The sequence below is a fragment of the Oncorhynchus mykiss genome, chromosome 13, assembly GCF_057628025.1.
Source record: "Oncorhynchus mykiss isolate SJ-2025 chromosome 13, ASM5762802v1, whole genome shotgun sequence".
Taxonomy (NCBI): Eukaryota; Metazoa; Chordata; class Actinopteri; order Salmoniformes; family Salmonidae; genus Oncorhynchus; species Oncorhynchus mykiss.
The window spans coordinates 23,320,938-23,341,507 of NC_143034.1; the positions used below are offsets into that span (position 1 = coordinate 23,320,938).

A 20,570-nucleotide genomic window follows, 5' to 3' on the forward strand; every position below is an offset into this window, starting at 1 on the left:
GTATCTAGTTTTGAAAAGGTGTCTATTCAAATATGAACAGAATCTTGTCTTTTGGGTTTCACTACTGAACAAATTAAACAAGTTATATTCACACAAAGTATGACAAGAAATAACATACGTTTTAAATACTTGCATTATTTATTTTCCTTTTCCAGCCACAAATCAATAAGCAATAAGGCCAGAGGGGGTGTGGTATATGGCCAATATACCACGGCTAAGGGCTGTTCTTAAGCACCACGCAAAGCGGAGTTGGCCATATACCACAAACCCCTGAGGTGCCTTATTGCTATTATAAACTGTTTACCAAAGTAATTAGAGCAGTAAAAACACATGGTTTGTCAAACCCGTGGTATACAGTCTGATATACCACGGCTGTCAGCCAATCAGCATTCAGGGCTTGAACCACCCAGTTTATAACAATGAATAACACACAGATTTTAGAATTATAAAACTTTTGCCAAAATTACATCTTACTAGTTGATTCAAATGTAACAGTTCACTCATAAACAATGGTTTGCAATGGATAAAACAACACTTCCCCTTTATGGAACACAGGCAGTGGAGACAGAGTACAGTAAAAAAGTATTAGTTCAGTTTGGTATGTAGCGGAAGTTGGGACAGTAGATCTCAAATACATTTTGAAATATTAAATCACATGTAGCTTGTCATGGTTATTAAAAGTTAATACTTAGAGGGAGTTAATGGAAATAGTAAACAAGAGATTAAAGAATATAAGTTTACACAAATCAATACAGTATACCTTTAAAAGATAAACAAGAAAGGCCACATTTAAAGTGCAAGAATGTTTAGTGTTTATAGGCGTTCAAGTGGAACAATATGGGATCAGCTTTGATTTTTTTAAATTACTTTACTCAGAAGGGCAATTCAACGTTTTATAGTGGTTCTTGTCATAAATAGAGTCCTTCTTGGAAGGAAAAAGGTAATAGTCAGCAGAATTATCATCATGACATCACATATAGTAATGTTTATGGTAGGCTACATATAGTAAACAACAAACAGGACAATATATTCTCCACAAAAGGCAGTAAATAGCTATTTTGCCAGCCTTGAGTTCAAACTATTGGTCCAATATTGTATAACTGTGCTTGTTAAACGTTTAAACATTCACAGATCTCAACATGCGTTGGATCAAAACCAAATATCCTTGATAGGCAAAGCTAATCCCCCAGTTGCATAGTGTTCCTCAAATCTAGTGTCTTCCAGTGGTAGGCCTGGTTTCCTGGACATAGATCAAGCCTGGTCCTGGACTAAAAAGCTATTTTAATGGAGATTCTCCATTGAGCATGCATTTTAGTCCAGGTCTAGACTTAATATATGTCTGGTAAGCCAGCACCTATAGTGTATCCCAGTAATAGTGTTTAGACAGCCAGTTACAAGTAATATCAAGAGCCCTGAGTTTTTCGGTCAGGTAAAACTCAAGGGCCTAATCTTAGCAACTCAGACATGAGTAGCAGAGTCCGGGGGTGGCTGGACCAGGAAGACCCCAGAGTTGGAGCGGTAGCTGGGACTGACTCTGTCTGAGGAGTGGGACTGGGAACCAGCACCTGTAGATCTAATAGCACAGGTCCTCTGGGCCTGACACAGCTTCTGGATCAGGAAACGCTTGTCTCGCCCATCCTGGCCGAACAGGGAGAAGAGGAGGGTTAACCCTATAACTAATAATAACCTATAATTAACCCTATAACAATGTTATGCCAGATAACTAGGAGCTAGATTGTTTTCTGGTCAGGAAAATAATCCTGTCCCTACAGCTAAGTCCTATGAAGCTACTGTACAGTAGAGTTGTGCAGCCATGTAGACTGGTTACTGTAGCTACTCACCATGACTAGCTGTTCCCTCAGTTGGTTGATCACTTGCTTGTGCGCTCCAGCTAGAGCAATGACATAAAACATGGCCAGGCTGAGGGAGGAAAGAGACAACGGTTAACAAAGCAGATTTTTGATAGCCCGTTGTGACGTGTTGATGAAAAGAAGGTTTTATAAATATATTTTATTGATTGAGTGGCTGAAACCACAGTCTATCGGCCTGGATATCAAATGATAATGAACCGTAGACAGGAGTGATATCATTGGCCTGAACCCGTACCATGTGATGACAAAGAGGGAGACGGCGAAGGCCTCAGAGGAGATGGCCAGGAGGAACATGCGTGCACCTGCAGGCAGCTGGGACACCGTCCGGGGGAGCACCTCCCAGGATGTGGTGTAGTTAACGAAGGGACCACAGGCCTGGGAACAGCTGATCCTGATAAGGGAGAAACGGGAGGGTAAGTTTATGTCCCCAACAACTGATCTAGGAGCAGATTTATACTATTTTCACACTATGGTGCCAAGCCAAACTGTACTGTGCTGACTCAAATATTTCCTATCCAGCCCAGTTTCAGCAGTACAGCTAAGCTAGGCTCAGTTAGGCTCAACAGCGTGAAAAGGGTTTGAGATTGGTGCACGGTGAGTTTCAGTGCAACTAGCCATATTGATGGTTATCTATGGAAATAAAAACACATGCATGGTAGGTTAACTGCTGCCATGTACTCACTGTGCGATGCCAATGGTAACAGGTACACAAGCCAGTGCCAGGCCAATCAGCAGCACAGCCAGGAAGAAGAAGTTGGAGCTGGAGGCTCGGAATGGACGAGTGGCCGGGCGGCAGTTATTCACCAGGGTCACCTGCAGGGTAGACAATACATACATTCATCAACATATTTGTGGGTGAGAATTCCCTTTCAGTCATTTCAGGCAACATAATGCACACAGGTATGGGATATTCCTTTTCTCTATCAATTGGGTGAAGGAATTAGGATAAGGAAATATCCTGACCTACACTATTACCTATGAGGTACAGTATCGCTCAACTCAATCAGTTACCTAGAGTATGTAACCCGAGGTTTAGACCCAGCTAAAACCATATGCTACAACCAAAAACACAAACAGTCATTCATATCAAATCTAATTATATTTGTCACATACACATGGTTAGCAGATGTTAATGGGAGTGTAGCGAAATGCTTGTGCTTCTAGTTCCGACCATGCAGTAATATCTAACAAGTAATCTAACCTAACAATTTCACAACAACTACCTTATACACACAAGTGTAAAGGAATGAATAAGAAATGGTACATACAAATATATGAATGAGTGATGGCCGAACAGCATAGGCAAGATGCAGTAGATGGTATAGAGTACAGTATATTCATTTGAGACGAGTAATGTAGGGTATGTGAACATTATATTAAGTGGCATTGTTTAAAGTGGCTAGTGATACATTTATTACATCAATTTTTCTATTATTAAAGTGGCTAGAGTTGAGTCAGTATGTTGGCAGCAGCCACTCAATGTTAGTGGTGGCTGTTTAACAGTCTGATGGCCTTGAGATAGAAGCTGTTTTTCAGTCTCTCGGTCCACCCTTTGATGCACCTGTACTGACCTCGCCTTCTGGATGATAGTGGGGTGAACAGGCAGTGGCTCGGGTGGTTGATGTCCTTGATGATTTTTTTGGCCTTCCTGTGACATCGGGTGGTGTAGGTGTCCTGGAGGGCAGGTAGTTTGCCCCCGGTGATGCGTTGTGCAGACCTCACTACCCTCTGGAGAGCCTTAAGATTGTGGGCGGAGCAGTTGCCATACCAGGCGGTGATACAGCCCGACAGCATGCTCTCGATTGTGCATCTGTAAAAGTTTGAGAGGGTTTTTGGTGACAAGCCCGAATTTCTTCAGCCTCCTGAGGTTGAAGAGGCGCTGCTGCACCTTCTTCACCACACTGTCTGTGTGGGTGGAGAATTTCAGTTTGTCCGTGATGTGTACGCCGAGGAACTTAAAACTTTCCACCCTCTCCACTGTCCGTCGATGTGGATAGGGGGCTGCTCCCTCTGCTGTTTCCTGAAGTCCACGATCATCTCCTTTGTTTTGTTGAAATTGAGTGTGAGGTTATTTTCCTGATACCACACTCCGAGGGCCCTCACCTCCTCCCTGTAGGCTGTCTCGTCGTTGTTGGTAATCAAGCCCACTACTGTTGTGTTGTCTGCAAACTTGATGATTGAGTTGGAGGCGTGCATGGCCACGCAGTCATGGGTGAACAGTGATTACAGGAGAGGGCTGAGAACTCACCCTTGTGGGGCCCCAGTGTTGAGGATCAGCAGGGTGGATCTCTTGTTACCTACCCTTACCACCTGGGTGCGGCCCGTCAGGAAGTCCAGGACCCAGTTGCACAGGGCGGGGTCGAAACCCAGGGTCTCGAGCTTGATGACGAGTTTGGAGGGTACTATTGTGTTAAATGCTGAGCTGTAGTCGATGAACAGCATTCTCACATAGGTATACCTCTTGTCCAGATGGGTTAGGGCAATGTGCAGTGTGATTGCGATTGCGTCGTCTGTGGACCTATTGGGGTGGTAAGCAAATTGGAGTGGGTCTAGGGTGTCAGGTAGGGTGGAGGTGATATGGTCCTTGACTAGTCTCTCAAAGCACTTCATGATGACGGAAGTGAGTGCAACGGGGCGGTAGTCATTTAGCTCAGTTACCTTAGCTTTCTTGGGAACAGGAACAATGGTGGCCTTCTTGAAGCATGTGGGAACAGCAGACTGGGATAAGGATTGATTGAATATGTCCGTAAACACACCAGCCAGCTGGTCTGCGCATGCTCTGAGGACGCGGCTGGGGATGACGTCTGGGCCTGCAGCCTTGCGAGGGTTAACCTGTTTAAATGTATTACTCACGTTGGCTGCAGTGAAGGAGAGCCCGCAGGTCTTGGTGGCGGGCCGTGTCAGTGGTACCGTATTGTCCTCAAAGCGAGCAAAGAAGTTGTTTAGTTTGTCTGGGAGGAAGACATCGTGGTCAGCGACAGGGCTGGTTTTTGTTTGTAGTCCGTGATTGACTGTAGACCCTGCCACATATTGACTGTAGACCCTGCCACACATTGAATTGCGATTCTACTTTGTCTCTATACTGACACTTAGCTTGTTTGATTGCCTTGTGGAGGGAATAGCTACACTGTTTGTATTCGGTCACCTTGCCCTGATTAAAAGCAGTGGTTCGCGCTTTCAGTTTTGCACGAATGCTGCCATCAATACACGGTTTCTGGTTGGGGAATGTTTCAATAGACGCTGTGGGTACAACATCACCGATGCACTTGCTAATAAATTCGCTCACTGAATCAGCGTATTCATCAATGTTGTTGTTTGACGCTATGCGGAACATATCCCAGTCCACGTGATCGAAGCAATCTTGAAGCGTGGAATCCGATTGGTCGGATCAGGGTTGAACAGACCTGAGCACAGCTGCTTCCTGTTTTAGTTTCTGTACCTTCCTGATGCTTTTACTGTACTGTATTACATAGAACTACAATTATGGCCACCGGCCCACCTATCACAGTACATTGATACGGTCTAATATTTCTATGGTATGTTACCTTTTTGATGTAGAAGATGATGAAGTACTTGATGGTGCAGATGGCGGGCAGCAGGGGGCAGTAGAACGTCCCGATCCAGCAGATGGTCTGGCCATACACAATCTCCAGGACGTTCTGGGGGATGGCAAACTCCTGCTGGCCCCACCACTTGGCCAGGCCGCAGTCACAGTAGTCCACTATGAGTCTAGGGGGAGGGGGAGAGGGAGAGAACCGTCAGAAGAGGAGAGGAGAGAAGAGGAGAGAAGAGAAAAGATGACTTACTTCCTAGGGAACTCCACAAAGACAGTGACGGCACCGATGATGATGAAATCAAAGATCATGAGTTTGTACATCTCCTGGCCCACGCGAGACTCCCAACACTATAGGCAGAGGTAGAATTATATGAGATCATAGTAACGTCCAATATCAATATGTACAGTACCAGTCAAAAGTTTGGACACACCTACTCATGCCAGGGATGTTCTTTATTTTTACTAAATTGTAGAATAATAGTGAAGACATCAAAACTATGAAATAACACATATGGAATCATGTAGTAACCAAAAAAGTGTTAAACAAGTCAAAAATATTTTTAGATTTGAGATTCTTCAAAGTAGCCACCCTTTGCCTCTGACAGCTTTGCACACTCTTGGCATTCTCTCAACCAGCTGGATGAATAGATTTTTGCATTCCAGGTGACTACCTCCAGCTTCATGAGGTAGTCACCTGGAATGCATTTCAATTAACAGGTGTGCCTTGTTAAAAGTGGAATTTCTTTCTTTCTTAATGCGTTTGAGCCAATCAGTTGTGTTGTGACAAGTTAGGGGTGGTATACAGAAGATAGCCCTATTTGATAAAAGACCAAGTCCATATTATGGCAAGAACAGCTCAAATAAGCAAAGAGAAATGACAGTACATCATTACTTTAAGACATGAAGGCCAGTCAATACAGAATATTTCAAGAACTTTGAGCATTTCTTCAAGTGCAGTCGCAAAAACCATCAAGCGCTATGATGAAACTGACTCGCATGAGGACTGCCACAGGAAAAGAAGACCCAGAGATACCTCTGCTGCAGAGGATAAGTTCATGCAGCCCAAATAAATGTTTCACAGAGTTCAAGTAATAGACACCTCCAGGCTGTGTAAGGGCTATTTGACCAAGAAGGAGAGTGATGGAGTGGTGCATCAGATGACCTGGCCTCCACAATCACCCGACCTCAACCCAATTGACATGATTTGGGATGAGTTGGACCGCAGAGTGCAGGAAAGCAGCCAACAAGTGCTCAGCATATGTAGGAACTCCTTCAAGACTGTTGGAAAAGCATTCCAGGTGAAGCTGATAGAGATAATGCCAAGAGTGTGCAAAGCTGTCATCAAGGCAAAGGGTGGCTACTTTGAATAATCTAAAATCAAAAATGTATTTTGATTTGTTAAACACTTTTTTGGTTACTACATGATTCTATATGTGTTATTTCATAGTTTTGATGTCTTCACTATTATTCTACAATGTAGAAAATAGTACAAATAAAGAAACCTGACTGGTATTGTATATCTACGGTAACCTTTGACCTCCACTCACCGGGTAGAGGATGTGGTTGTACCCGCAGATACAGTTGCCTTCCTGGCAAGAGGTGATCTGACCCCAGAGGGAGACGAGAAGCACACAGATACTGGTCAGGCGCATGAACACACATCTGTGGAAAGATTATGACATTACAAAGGAATTACGTTGGTGTTAAAATGCAAAAATCTATTCATCAATACCAGGGTGCTACATCAGTATGCAAACTAGAATCGGTGTGAAACATCAAGAGCATCATTCATTGATTTTCACAGAAGTAAGTGCGTGGTTGCCAGGGTTGGGGTAAATTTCATATCAATTCAGGAAGTAAACTGAAAAATGTAATGACTGAATAGAAATAAAACAACCCCAGCCCTGTTGTTTACCTCATGAGAGTGAAGCGGATCTCAAAGGCGGGGGAGTAGTCTTCAAACTGGATGATGAGGGAGAAGATGAGGGGGGTGATGAAGTTGGCCAGGGTGATGACGATGGAAGGCAGATACTCATAGATCAGGTCCAGGATGAAGTTCACCTGTTATGACAACGGGTGTTTGAAGTAAAACAGAAAAGGCACATGCCATTAGGTACAGTGGGGCAAAAAAGTATTTAGTCAGCCACCAATTGTGCAAGTTCTCCCACTTAAAAAGATGAGAGAGGCCTGTAATTTTCATCATAGGTACACTTCAACTATGACAGACAAAATGAGAAAAAAAATCCAGAAAATCACATTGTAGGATTTTTTATGAATTTATTTGCAAATTATGGTGGAAAATATGTATTTCGTCACCTACAAACAAGCAAGATTTCTGGATGTCACAGACCTGTAACTTTTTCTTTAAGAGGCTCCTCTGTCCTCCACTCATTACCTGTATTAATGGCACCTGTTTGAACTTGTTATCAGTATTAAAGACACCTGTCCACAACCTCAAGCAGTCACACTCCAAACTCCACTATGGCCAAGACCAAAGAGCTGTCAAAGGACACTAGAAACAAAATTGTAGACCTGCACCAGGCTGGGAAGACTGAATCTGCAATAGGTAAGCAGCTTGGTTTGAAGAAATCAACTGTGGGAGCAATTATTAGGAAATGGAAGACATACAAGACCACTGATCATCTCCCTCGATCTGGGGCTCCACGCAAGATCTCACCCCGTGGGGTCAAAATGATCACAATAACGGTGAGCAAAAATCCCAGAACCACACAGAAGGACCTAGTGAATGACCTGCAGAGAGCTGGGACCAAAGTAACAAAGCCTACCATCAGTAACACACTACGCCGCCAGGGACTCAAATCCTGCAGTGCCAGACGTGTCCCCCTGCTTCAGCCAGTACATGTCCAGGCCCGTCTGAAGTTTGCTAGAGAGCATTTGGATGATCCAGAAGAAGATTGGGAGAATGTCATATGGTCAGATGAAACCAAAATAGAACTTTTTGGTAAAAACTCAATTCGTTGTGTTTGGAGGACAAAGAATGCTGAGTTGCATCCAAAGAACACCATACCTACTGTGAAGCATGGGGGTGGAAACATCATGCTTTGGGCTGTTTTTCAGCAAAGGGACCAGGACGACTGATCCGTGTAAAGGAAAGAATGAATGGGACCATGTATCGTGAGATTTGGAGTGAAAACCTCCTTCCATCAACAAGGGCATTGAAGATGAAACATGGCTGGGTCTTTCAGCATGACAATGATCCCAAACACACCGCCCGGGCAACGAAGGAGTGGCTTCGTAAGAAGCATTTCAAGGTCCTGGAGTGGCCTAGCCAGTCTCCAGATCTCAACCCCATAGAAAATCTTTGGAGGGAGTTGAAAGTCTGTGTTGCCCAGCAACAGCACCAAAACATCACTGCTCTAGAGGAGATCTGCATGGAGGAATGGGCCAAAATACCAGCAACAGTGTGTGGAAAACCTTGTGAAGACTTACAGAAAACATTTGACCTCTGTCTTTGCCAACAAAGGGTATATAAGTATTGAGATAAACTTTTGTTATTGACCAAATACTTATTTTCCACCATAATTTGCAAATCAATTCATTAAAAATCCCACAATGTGATTTTCTGGATTTTTTTTTCTAATTTTGTCTGTCATAGTTAAAGTGTACCTATGATGAAAATTACAGGCCTCTCTCATCTTTTTAAGTGGGAGAACTTGCACAATTGGTGGCTGACTAAATATTTTTTTGCCCCACTGTATACAGTACTGAGGAAGAGAGCATTCATTTCAATAGAACAGCCATTGTGCTCATCCCTCAAACTTTGAAATTGTTGAACGTGTCAGTGTCGTTCTGTGTTGATGTTTGTGTTGTTTGTAAAATCGATAAACGTAAAAATAAAAAAAACACAACCATTGTGCTCCCGAGTGGCCAGTGGTCTAAGGCACTGCATCTCAGTGCTTCAAGGCGTCACTACAGACCCTAGCTCGATCCAGGCTGTATCACAACCGGCCATGATTGGGAGTCCAATAAGACGGCGCACAATTGGCCCAGCGTGGTCTGGGTTAGGCCGTCATTGTAAATAAGATTTTGCTCTTAACTGACTTGCGCAGATAAATAAAAAATAAAACATTTAAAAATTGTGCTAAACCAGGGGTGTCAAACAAATTTTTCCCCGTGGGCCGCATTCAGTCTCGTCAATGCTCCCTGACTGTCTAGTTTTCCTTTCGATGACTTTTAGGATGCTGGAAAGAGTGAAGACATAATAAATGTAGGTCCATTATCAATTCTACAGTTTAGATTTGGTTTTAGTCATTTCAATGGCGATTAATATCATTTTTTTCCCCCGGGTGGAAAACTATTATAATAAAATTATATATTTCAGTTTTTACTCAGACCACCCGTGTGCTGTATATTTGACACACCTGTGCTAAACTTAGACATATGTATCAAATCTAAAATAAGCATATGTCTATTGAACAGCTACCTACAGAGTCCATAAGGAAAGGCTGAGGACATCAGGGACAGCAGGGTGTGCTGAGGAGACTCCAGACCCATCTCTGACCAACTATCCTCCCTGGCTGTAACCAAGATGCTCCTCCTCCATTCATGCTTCAACTCCCTTCATGTTGATTATTGATTTACATTTGTTTTCTTGTATGTGCTGCTGCAATTCAAATTTAAGCTTCCATAGTACACATCAAATTAAACTGAACTAACATGGCTGTTTAAAGGTTTATCACAATGTGATTTAAAAAGAATCCTCCACTAAATGGGGCTCCCGGGTGGTATAGCAGTCTAAGGCACTGCATCTCAGTGCAAGAGGCGTCACTACAGACCCTGGTTCGAATCCAGGCTGTATCACATCTGGTCGTGATTGGGAGTCCCATAGGGCCGGCGCACAATTGGCCCAGCGTCGTCCAGGTTTGGCCGGGGTAGGCCATCATTGTAAATAAGAATATGTTCTTAACTGACTTGCCTAGTTACCTTAGTCATCTGTGCTTTCTGGGAGAAGTTGGTGGCTATGTAGATGGAGTAGAAGCAGGCAGCCAGTACAGCGATCACAAACAGATTCAGGATCAGTCGGATCACGTAGATCCGACACTTCTCCTTCCGTGTCCTGTCTGCTATCTTCTGCTTGATGCGCTCCTCTTCCAGATCAGTCTGTTGACATAGAAAGGACAGAGGAATTAATATAGGATCTCCATTATATGCGGTTATAAGCACTTATACTGTGTATATTAATAAACAAATAAACACTGCTCCTTCTGAACGGAGTTGTTGAAAAGTGAGTGGTAAACAGAAGTGAACCAATACAGTTCTGTTACATTATATGGCTGTAACTGGAATGTGTGAACTGAGGACTTCAATTCACTTTGTCAATAGTGGTGAATCACATTTCTCCCAGTTGTTTTGAGTCAACCAATACTATCGACTGACTACTGACACCTCACCTTCAGTTCATAAAGAAGACTGCTCCTCTTGAGCCTGGCTGCGCTGTCGTTGACGATACAGAAGTCCCAGCCGGCAAAGATCTTGTTGCAGAAGCTCTGGAAGCGATCCTCGTCCTGCACCAGTTTACGCTTCAAGCCAGTCGCAGACCTTTGGGGAACGACGAGAAATGCAGATTTGGAAATTGCTAAAAAACTGAAGTATTTCTTTAACAGTATATGACTTGCATGACCATGAAAAACAATTGGACAGCGTGTGCATGTTTGAGAAGATATGCCTTTTGAGGACCGGTTTATCCAAAAGACTAGTATAATTGACAAGTCTGAATACAGTAAGATAGGGCACTTTTTTACCTTTTGACTATCCATATGAGACTGAGGAAGAGGTAGGCTATGGTGACCAGCAGGTAGGCCAGAGGCAGGTTGTAGGTGAACTTAGGGAAGTGAATGGTCTCTACCTTGTAGTAACCATAGAAGAGGTAGGTCTGCTCCAGAAAGCCCTTTAAGATTTGAAACAAACAGGGGAGTCCTTCTCAGTCCTAAAACATAATCTACAGTGCTATGCAGACGTACAATGAGTGACTGAATTAAATGAATAAGAGGGCGTGGTATATGAGGAGAGTAGTCCGTACCGCCCCTGAGAGGAGGTCTGTGATGTGCTGGTGGAAAACCACCAGGCCACGGCGAGAGGTGCTGGGGTAGTTACTGCACTCGAAGCCTGTGGTTCACAACAGAAGCAACAATATAATATTGGTAAGACATCTTTCTAGAAGTCCATTAACAATGAATAAAAATAATTATATATATATATATATATATATATATATATATATATATATATATATACACACACACACATACATACATACACACATACATACACACACACACAGTGGGACAAAAAAGTATTTAGTCACCCACCAATTGTGCAAGTTCTCCCACGTAAAAAATATGAGAGAGACCTGTCATTTTCATCATAGGTACACTTCAACTATGACAGACAAAATGAGAAAGAAAAATCCAGAAAATCACATTGTAGGATTTTTTATGAATTTATTTGCAAATGATGGTGGAAAATAAGTATTTGGTCACCTACAAACAAGCAAGATTTCTGGCTCTCACAGACCTGTAACTTCTTCTTTAAGAGGCTCCTCTGTCCTCCACTCGTTACCTCTATTAATGGCACCTGTTTGAACTTGTTATCAGTATAAAAGACACCTGTCCACAACCTCAAACAGTCACACTCCAAACTCCACTATGGCCAAGACCAAAGAGCTGTCAAAGGACACCAGAAACAAAATTGTAGACCTGCACCAGGCTGGGAAGATTGAATCTGCAATAGGTAAGCAGCTTGGTTTGAAGAAATCAACTGTGGGAGCAATTATTAGGAAATGGAAGACATACAAGACCACTGATAATCTCCCTCGATCTGGGGCTCCACGCAAGATCTCACCCCGTGGGGTCAAAATGATCTCAAGAACGGTGAGCAAAAATCCCAGAACCACACGGGAGGACCTAGTGAATGACCTGCAGAGAGCTGGGACCAAAGTAACAAAGCCTACCATCAGTAACACACTACACCGCCAGGGACTCAAATCCTGCAGTGCCAGACGTGTCCCCCTGCTTTAGCCAGTACATGTCCAGGCCCGTCTGAAGTTTGCTAGAGAGCATTTGGATGATCCAGGAGAAGATTGGGAGAATGTCATATGGTCAGATGAAACCAAAAATTTACTTTTTGGTAAAAACTCAATGCTGAGTTGCATCCAAAGAACACCATACCTACTGTGAAGCATGGGGGTGGAAACATCATGCTTTGGGCATTGAAGATGAAACGTGGCTGGGTCTTTCAGCATGACAATGATCCCAAACACACCGCCCGGGCAACGAAGGAGTGGCTTCGTAAGAAGCATTTCAGCCTCCCGGGTGGCGCAGTGGTTAAGGGCGCTGTACTGCAGCGCCAGCTGTGCCATCAGAGTCCCTGGGTTCGCGCCCAGGCTCTGTCGTAACCGGCCGCGACCGGGAGGTCCGTGGGGCGACGCACAATTGGCCTAGCGTCGCCCGGGTTAGGGAGGGCTTGGTCGGTAGGGGTGTCCTTGTCTCATCGCGCACCAGCGACTCCTGTGGCGGGCTGGGCGCAGTGTACACAACCAAGGTGGCCAGGTGCACGGTGTTTCCTCCGGCGCATTGGTGCGGCTGGCTTCCGGGTTGGATGTGCGCTGTGTTAAAGAAGCAGCGGCTTGGTTGGTTGTGTATCGGAGGACGCATGACTTTCAACCTTCGTCTCTCCCGAGCCCGTACGGGAGTTGTAGCGATGAGACAAGATAGTAGCTACTACAACAATTGGATACTATGAAATTGGGGAGGAAAAAGGGGTAAAAATTCAACAAAAAAAAAAGGAAGCATTTCAAGGTCCTGGAGTGGCCTAGCCAGTCTCCAGATCTCAACCCCATAGAAAATCTTTGGAGGGAGTTGAAAGTCCGTGTTGCCCAGCAACAGCCCGAAAACATCACTGCTCTAGAGGAGATCTGCATGGAGAAATGGGCCAAAATACCAGCAACAATGTGTGAAAACCTTGTGAAGACTTACAGAAAACGTTTGCCCTCTGTCATTGCCAACAAAGTATTGAGATAAACTTTTGTTATTGACCAAATACTTATTTTCCACCATAATTTGCAAATTGATTAATTAAAAATCCTACAATGTGATTTTCTGGCTTTTTTTCTAATTTTGTCTGTCATAGTTGAAGTGAAGTGTACCTATGATGAAAATTAAAGGCCTCTCTCACCTTTTTAAGTGGGAGAACTTGCACAATTGGTGGCTGACTAAATACTTTTTTGCCCCACTGTATATCTCATAACAATACAACCTTCATAATCTAATGTAAAGATGACTGATGTCGCAGAACAGTTACAGAACAGCTACATGCCCCATATCTCTCCTCTCTAACTGAACCTTCATGACAACATGGTTGAATGTGGTGTTAATCTCTTACTGACTTACAGTTGACATAAATACTATATAATTAATGTACAGCAGTGGAGGCTGCTGAGGGGAGGACGGCTCATAATAATAGCTGGAACTGAGCGAATGGAATGGCACCAAACACATGGAAACCATGTGTTTGATGTATTTGATACCATTACACACATTCTGCTCAAGCCATTGCCACGAGCCCGTCCTCCCCAATTAAAGTGCCACCAACCTCCTGTGATGTACATGTAACTGCCAAAATAAAGGAAACACTTCAGCAAATGAGGGATGCAAAGTCTATTGAAAGCAGGTGCTTCCACACAGGTGTGGTTCCTGAGTTAATTCAGTAATTAACATCCCATCATGCTTAGAGTCTTGTATAAAAATGCTTATTATTTTTCGCTACTTTGAAAGACGGGTCTCAAAGGAGCATAGGCGGTTTAAAGGGTCTGTGTGTTTCCTTTATCTTGACAGTTACATGTATAATATGGTCTACTTTACTCTATAACACGTAAAGGCCTGTGTTACCATCTACGTGGTTGAAGGTGGTGTTCCCTGAGGCATGGGGGGCGGTGATGATGGGCAGCATGACGAAGCCGAACATGAGCAGGAACATGATGAAGTTGAGCAGCACCAGGAAACGCAGGAAGGAGAAGTAGGACAGGATCCCCGTGCCAAACATCCCTGTGATGGGACACCGAGAAGGGAAAGGATGAGTGATTTAGATACCATCCCGGATCTTAAAGAGATCAACATCAACGCACTCATATATTTCAATGCTTCCAACAGAAGACACACAAGTGAGCAAAAAAAACTTTTAAATTGCCCAATTTTCATCAGCGATATTACATCATCTCTGTGGACACTCTGCCTTTGTCCCTCACAATTTCAATGTTGAGCTTTGATCGTGTAACTAATCATGTATTGATGTCAATAGAAGTCAATTGGAGTAACAGGTCATTTTGTCACTGGCAACCACTCTCTTACCCTCAATGACATGGATGTCTCCCCTCCAGAGCTCCAGGTTGCTGAGCATCTCAAACCCATCCTCCTTCAGCCTCCTCAGGGTCCGTCTGGTGCTCTGTCTCCACTGGCTCCAACTGCTCAGATCCTTGGCCTGCTCCAAACGCTGGTCCCTATCAGATGATCAATCAGTCAATATATTAAGCAATCAATCAGTCAGTCAATGTTTACATACTAATAATTTTTCAAGAATACTAACATCACACCAGAATCCACCAAGAGAGCTTCAACAAAGATACTCAATATAGTGTCCACCATCAACATAACCATCTCTAGCCCCAATCGTTATGCTCATGAAATTATAGCCTACTTGTAGTTAATGTTGTGCTCTGTTATTGGCCTAAGGCTTGAGAATTGCCATATATCTAGGAGAGATTCAGAGAGCATTCCCTCACTAATCCTGTAATGTCTCAAATTGATACGAGAAAATTAAACACTGCCTGCAGAGCAATAACTATGCACTGCTGACTCCTACAGTGAGTGAAGGCAATGAAGGCAGATAACAATTACTTCCAACACAGTAAGACAGTGAAAAACATAAAAATCTCTGTTGTCCTGTAACTTATACAGTTACATAGTATAAATGTTATTACACAGTGCAACCCTTTTCATATTATCATTACAATACAACATTTTACACCAGTATAACACTGCATGAAGACATATTAGCGATCTGACTTGTCTCTGCGTTTCTCCGCCATAGGTTTGGGCAGTTCCCTGACTGGTCTCTGTAGGGTCTGAGTCCTGTGTTTCTCCTCATGCTGTCTGGCCAATGTGGTCTGTCCCCATTTCCCACTGCTGGAGGAGCCCAGCCTGGTCCGTGAGCTGCCACGGCGCTTGTTACTGCCCGAGGCGGAGGGCTTTCTGCGGTACAGCAGAGACTGGTAGCTGGGGAGCTGGTCCAGTAGTGGGTTACGTGGTGCTCCCAGACGGTCATTGTGGAACACTGTCAGAGAGAAATACAGTAAAAAAAAAAGTGTTTTGGGGAAGAGGCTGGGGGTTAAAGTTCATAAAGTGAGAGTAAAATGTGGGGTTTAAAGAGCAGTACTTGAATGCAATACACTGTATTGATATCATACTGTTGAACTCACTAAACTATTTGGCTGTGAATGCACAGGAAGTGGTGTAGCCATACAGTCATTGCAACAGACAGGTACATTTGAAAAAACAACCACACCTCAATAATTACATCTATCAAAACATATCTTCAGCAACCAAGTTACTGTTCCTATTTAATGTCATAAAACTCAAAGAGTAAGGGAAGTTTTATTTCAATAACAACGACAATTGGCTCAGTTTCATCTAAAAGTTAGATAGCTACAGTTAGCTAGCTAACGTTGGCTGGATAGCTTTTTAGCATTGGGAAAGTTTACCTGCCTTGTCTAGCTAGATAACTGGCCACATTTACTAACTTACTTGCTGAAAAGGTCCATATGAAATTGAGTTTGCTTAGTTACCTGAGTCTCTCTCCATTTCCAGTTGTCCTCGTGCACTTTTAATATCAACGAAAGTTTAATGAACAACTTTGTTAGCTAACTAGCGTAGCTAGCTGACGTTGGCTGTCAGTCAGCAGAAGTAAAACAAAGCCGCATTCCCTTTCCTGAATCCCAAAGCGACGCAACTCTGGAGCTAGATGTATAAATACTAGACTGGCCTAGCATGGTTTCCCACAATTATACACAACAATCGTGCTTATTTAATTTTGGATATGACTGGAGTTTAATCTAAATTAAATACTGACAAACGACCCGACCAACAATTTGACGTTTATTTGTATAGCTATTTAGCTAGCTTTTATATTTATATAACAACATTTGTCGCGCTCTACTGTCCTCAAATTCCACCACCATAAACCTTTTAAATGATGGAGCATCAATAATTATTTACGCTTAAAATGGGGTCATATTATTTGAATATGAAATAATAAAAATGTCCAACTAACAATTTAATTGTTTATTATGCTGTTATTCACGGGAATTCAACATTTTGTTTGACATTGTGTTTTAAATAGAGAGTCGAAGACGAAAGTTAATCATTATGACTCTTCATTGCAATTCCCTATCCTATTGCACACTGCACATGCAGTCATTCGTAATAACACAGTTGAGCCCTTGGCCGTCCCATATCTTATTATGCCAATTAATTTTCACGTCCTATGGGAATCATTTGGAAATACTTGTCATTATGCCAACCATAGCAGGCTATTAGATTTGCATACGGCATTTAGAACCACCGGACTTTTACCTTTATTTCAAGTGCACAGTTCCGGGTAGTCTCACAGACACACAGTGATAAAGTTCAACAAAGGTATATCTCTCAGAACTGCACTCTAGCTACCACAGTTGACACTTCAAACCTGGATTATAAGGAAAAGGGGAGGCATCCTCCGGCTTGCAACATCTGTTCAAGCAGCCAGCAGATTTCCCTGAGTAAGCAGCACATTAACCAGGTAATTACACTCTGTGGATTTACTCTTTTTAACAATTGTTTGATACAATAGTTTTAAATTGTTAATGTATCTAACAGCAATGTATACTATTATTATTTGGAACATGGTTATATTTCTCTTAATTTGACAATAAAGATTCACTGTCACATATAACTTCTGTGTTTTCCCCACAATAAACTACCATGTCAACACATTTGTTAGTCGGATCTCTTTCCAGACTTTGTTGCTCGGGAATTTGTTACTTCTACTTTGCCTAGTTTACTGCCATAGGGCAGCACTGAGGCACAGACCATGGCAAAACAGAAACCATATCCCTGTGTTAATAAATAATGATATACACAGGGATAGGACAGGGGAGTTAAATAACTTACTGAAGACAGCCATTCAATCCAAAACATGTGATGTGTATTAGATAGCACAGCTTTATTTGTGAAAGTAAGATGGGAATAGCATCGAGGTATGGTCTCAGAAGTCTTGTATTTGCCCCTTCTTTATACCCAAGGTGGTCTTGTTGCTAGTGGCACGTTTATGTCTCGTTTCCAGTTCCCATTTTATGTAATGGCAAGCTGATTCTCATGAATTGTTTTACTGAGAATACAGTAGGAGGACCTTTCAGACCTCCAGGGGACTAAAGAAGAGAGGGACAAACAGAAACCCCCACCGGGTTAACCACTATAGAAGAAGATCAAGCCAAGGATCCCTATGTCGCACTACAACAACACTGGAGTATATAACAACCCTGCCTATCATGACAGTGACACCCTGGAGATAGATAGGAGGTATGTGTGTCAACTTGTACGATTGTGTTGTTTGGATGTTTGTTATAATTCTGCTTTAACTGGGTAGAGAACCTGAATGGGTAGAGAACAGCTCTTAAAAATGTTTTGGGGGAGAGTGCACAAATAACTCAAATATGAGAAGTGAAGTAAAACATAATGGTCCAGTATTAGAAAATAATTCTGAGAGGATCTTTTGTTCTGTATATTTAAATGTAAACCACCACTGTGCTTGGTCACATCATCTCTAATCTCTCAATTGGTGTCAGATTTTTTATAGTGCCAGTGCCATCACACATTGTAGCAGGAAGCTATCCCTGAAATGAATACTGTCAAAGTGGGCCAATTCTCCTTCTTGGTGTGTTGAATGTTGTGTTACAGTACAAGGAGTTTGTTGTCATTTTAAGTTAATGTCGTGCTAAGTACTAGAGACGGTCATGAACCTTTCATCGGTGTGACCAAAGTAATGGTATTTCTTACAAGAGACTCACTTTATAGCGCCTCAGAAAAAACCCCATTATTGTCTATGACAGATGTCAAATGTCTATAATAATATTGTAGCATGATTCTTAGAACACCATCAGCAACCTTATGAGTGTAATGATTAAGGTGTTGGACTGACTGATGCAGGGTTTATACAACAACACACCAGTAATGTTATCTCCTCTGTCCTTCTCTCCAAAGTCCTTCCAGGAAATCCCAATCCCATCATAGTAACCCACATGGTAACCCCTACCCCAGGGATGATGGAGCCGGGGGGCAGAGGGGCAGGTCCGACCTCCAGCAGCTCCCAGGAGGGGTCCAGTCCAGCTACAACGATGCCCAGGAGAGAGTGCCCTGGGGCGGGTGGCAGGAGGGGAGCTGGAGGGGCAGAGACAGCATTCCCATGGGTCTCCTTCCTCCCCGGTCGGAGAGCGCACGATGGCAGCAGCATGACCTCAGTAAGTCGGTTTGATTTAATTGATTAATTAGACAATAGAAACAAGTAATGTACACACCGATGTAATGGCAGTACACACGTTTTCTGATTTGAGATTGTATTGTAAACAGATCAGAGAAATATGATCCCTTGTGCTGTAGTAAGGGTAGTCTCTCCTCCCAAGATTTGGTTCTGGGTTCTGAGGGGATAGTATGGCCATGATTTTGTTGGAATGGCAGCCTGGTCGCATAGACTAGACGTAACATAGTAAATATATATCCGTGACACTCAAATTAGTATGATATGTTACGTTTGGTATGTTTACATAAGTCCAGTATGATGGAAGTTTGAGGTAGTTTCGTGAGCCAATGCTTAATAGCAATAGTGCTTACGCTAGTTAGCAATTGTGCTAGTGCTAGTTAGCAACTTTCTTCAAACTGCATGTAAAGACATAAAAATGGTATCTATGAGTTCATCCTACTCTGGGGACCTAGATGAAGGGCCCCATTGCCAAACCCTTTAACCCTTTAACCTAACTCTAACCTCAACCCTGACCTTAACCCCTAACCCCTAGCCACCTAGCTAATGTTAGCATTAGCCCCTTAGCCACCTAGCTAACGTTAGCCACAACAAATTGGAATTCGTAACATATCATATGCTTTGCCAATTCGTAACATATTGTACGAATCGCAATTTGTAACATATTGTTTGAATTGCAATTTGTAACATATAATACGAATTGTCATTCGTAACATATCATATGAAATGGATGGACATCCACAAATGAATACATACAGTACCATATGAAACGTAACATATCGTACTAATAGGAGTGTCTGGATTTACTTTACTATGTTAAGTCTACCCCTGAGTCCAGGTTGGGAATGGAGTAGTATTTCAGTGTGGCTGGTCTTCAGGTTCTGTGTTGCTATGTGACTTTGAATTTCTTCTATTACCTCCTGCCTTTTGTTTGGTTAATTCTTTGTGTTTTCAATGTTGTTATAGGTACCATATCCACCTACTTTTCGAACGCTTTTAAAACACGGAAGCCAAACACTCAAACTATTGCAACAACATCAGTGGAGGCTGCTGAGGGGAGGATGGCTCATGATAATGGCTGGAATGGAGCGATTGGAATGGCATTAAACCATGTGTTGATGTATTTTATACCATTCCACTAATTCCTCTCCAGCCAGTGCCATGAGCCCGTCCTCCCCAATTAAGGTACCACCAACATCTTGTGAACTTGTGCTTTATCATAATTCATATGTGCTCCACTAAAAATCCTTGCAGTTGGCATGTTTCTGATAGCGAAACATCCTGACAAAATACAACATATTACTTGCCTTGTGTGCCTGGACCTTGTAGACTAAACTGCAGAGAAAAAAACCACAACTGATTCAAATGGTTGCCCAATCAGGCAGGCTAGATGCAGTTATTTCCAAATGATTACCGGGATGTATTCAAAACGCCAGGCTTTTGAGCGGTTTTTCAAATGGCATGGGCTATTCGTTGCAGTTTACAGGCTAGACTACAGTTTTGTACTCACTTGAAAACAATAATAACATTCCTCATTACACTGTGTTGTGGTAGCATAG

At 42.8% G+C, this 20,570-nt stretch overlaps 2 protein-coding genes across 3 annotated transcripts in view; one reads left to right on the top strand and one right to left on the bottom strand.

Annotated features, from left to right (window-relative positions):
* Positions 1-115: 115 nt before the first annotated feature.
* Positions 116-16,605, bottom strand: LOC149978785 (transmembrane channel-like protein 7). The gene is made up of 16 exons (XM_090194430.1): positions 16,286-16,605; positions 15,507-15,774; positions 14,793-14,941; positions 14,334-14,489; positions 11,468-11,553; positions 11,190-11,335; positions 10,839-10,986; positions 10,372-10,548; positions 7,343-7,488; positions 6,975-7,089; positions 5,678-5,775; positions 5,417-5,600; positions 2,554-2,684; positions 2,107-2,262; positions 1,842-1,920; positions 116-1,638 (listed from the first exon to the last, which is right to left on the bottom strand). The coding sequence occupies exons 1-16, from the start codon at positions 16,299-16,301 to the stop codon at positions 1,459-1,461; spliced, it is 2,235 nt and encodes a 744-aa protein (XP_090050556.1). The 5' UTR covers positions 16,302-16,605; the 3' UTR covers positions 116-1,458.
* LOC110485738 (transmembrane channel-like protein 5) overlaps positions 16,579-20,570 on the top strand; it is a 30,848-nt gene continuing 26,856 nt past the window's right edge. Inside the window, exons 1-3 of one of the 2 annotated variants that reach the window (XM_021556891.3) lie at positions 16,579-17,277; positions 17,878-18,056; positions 18,738-18,994. In XM_021556891.3, the coding sequence (XP_021412566.3) occupies positions 17,980-18,056; positions 18,738-18,994 (334 nt within the window). In that variant the 5' untranslated portion in view covers positions 16,579-17,277; positions 17,878-17,979. Of the gene's footprint in view, positions 17,278-17,870; positions 18,057-18,737; positions 18,995-20,570 lie in introns of both variants that reach the window. The other variant, XM_021556892.3, reaches the window with a different exon arrangement.

What these genes read in the sequence shown, in the direction of transcription:
- LOC149978785 (XM_090194430.1), bottom strand. An exon ending in CACCTTCAACCACGTAGATG is followed by an intron (nt 11,554 to 14,333) that starts GTAACACAGGCC and finishes TGTGAACCACAG; the next exon opens with GCTTCGAGTGCAGTAACTAC. An exon ending in TTTGTGGAGTTCCCTAGGAA is followed by an intron (nt 5,601 to 5,677) that starts GTAAGTCATCTT and finishes CCCTCCCCCTAG; the next exon opens with ACTCATAGTGGACTACTGTG.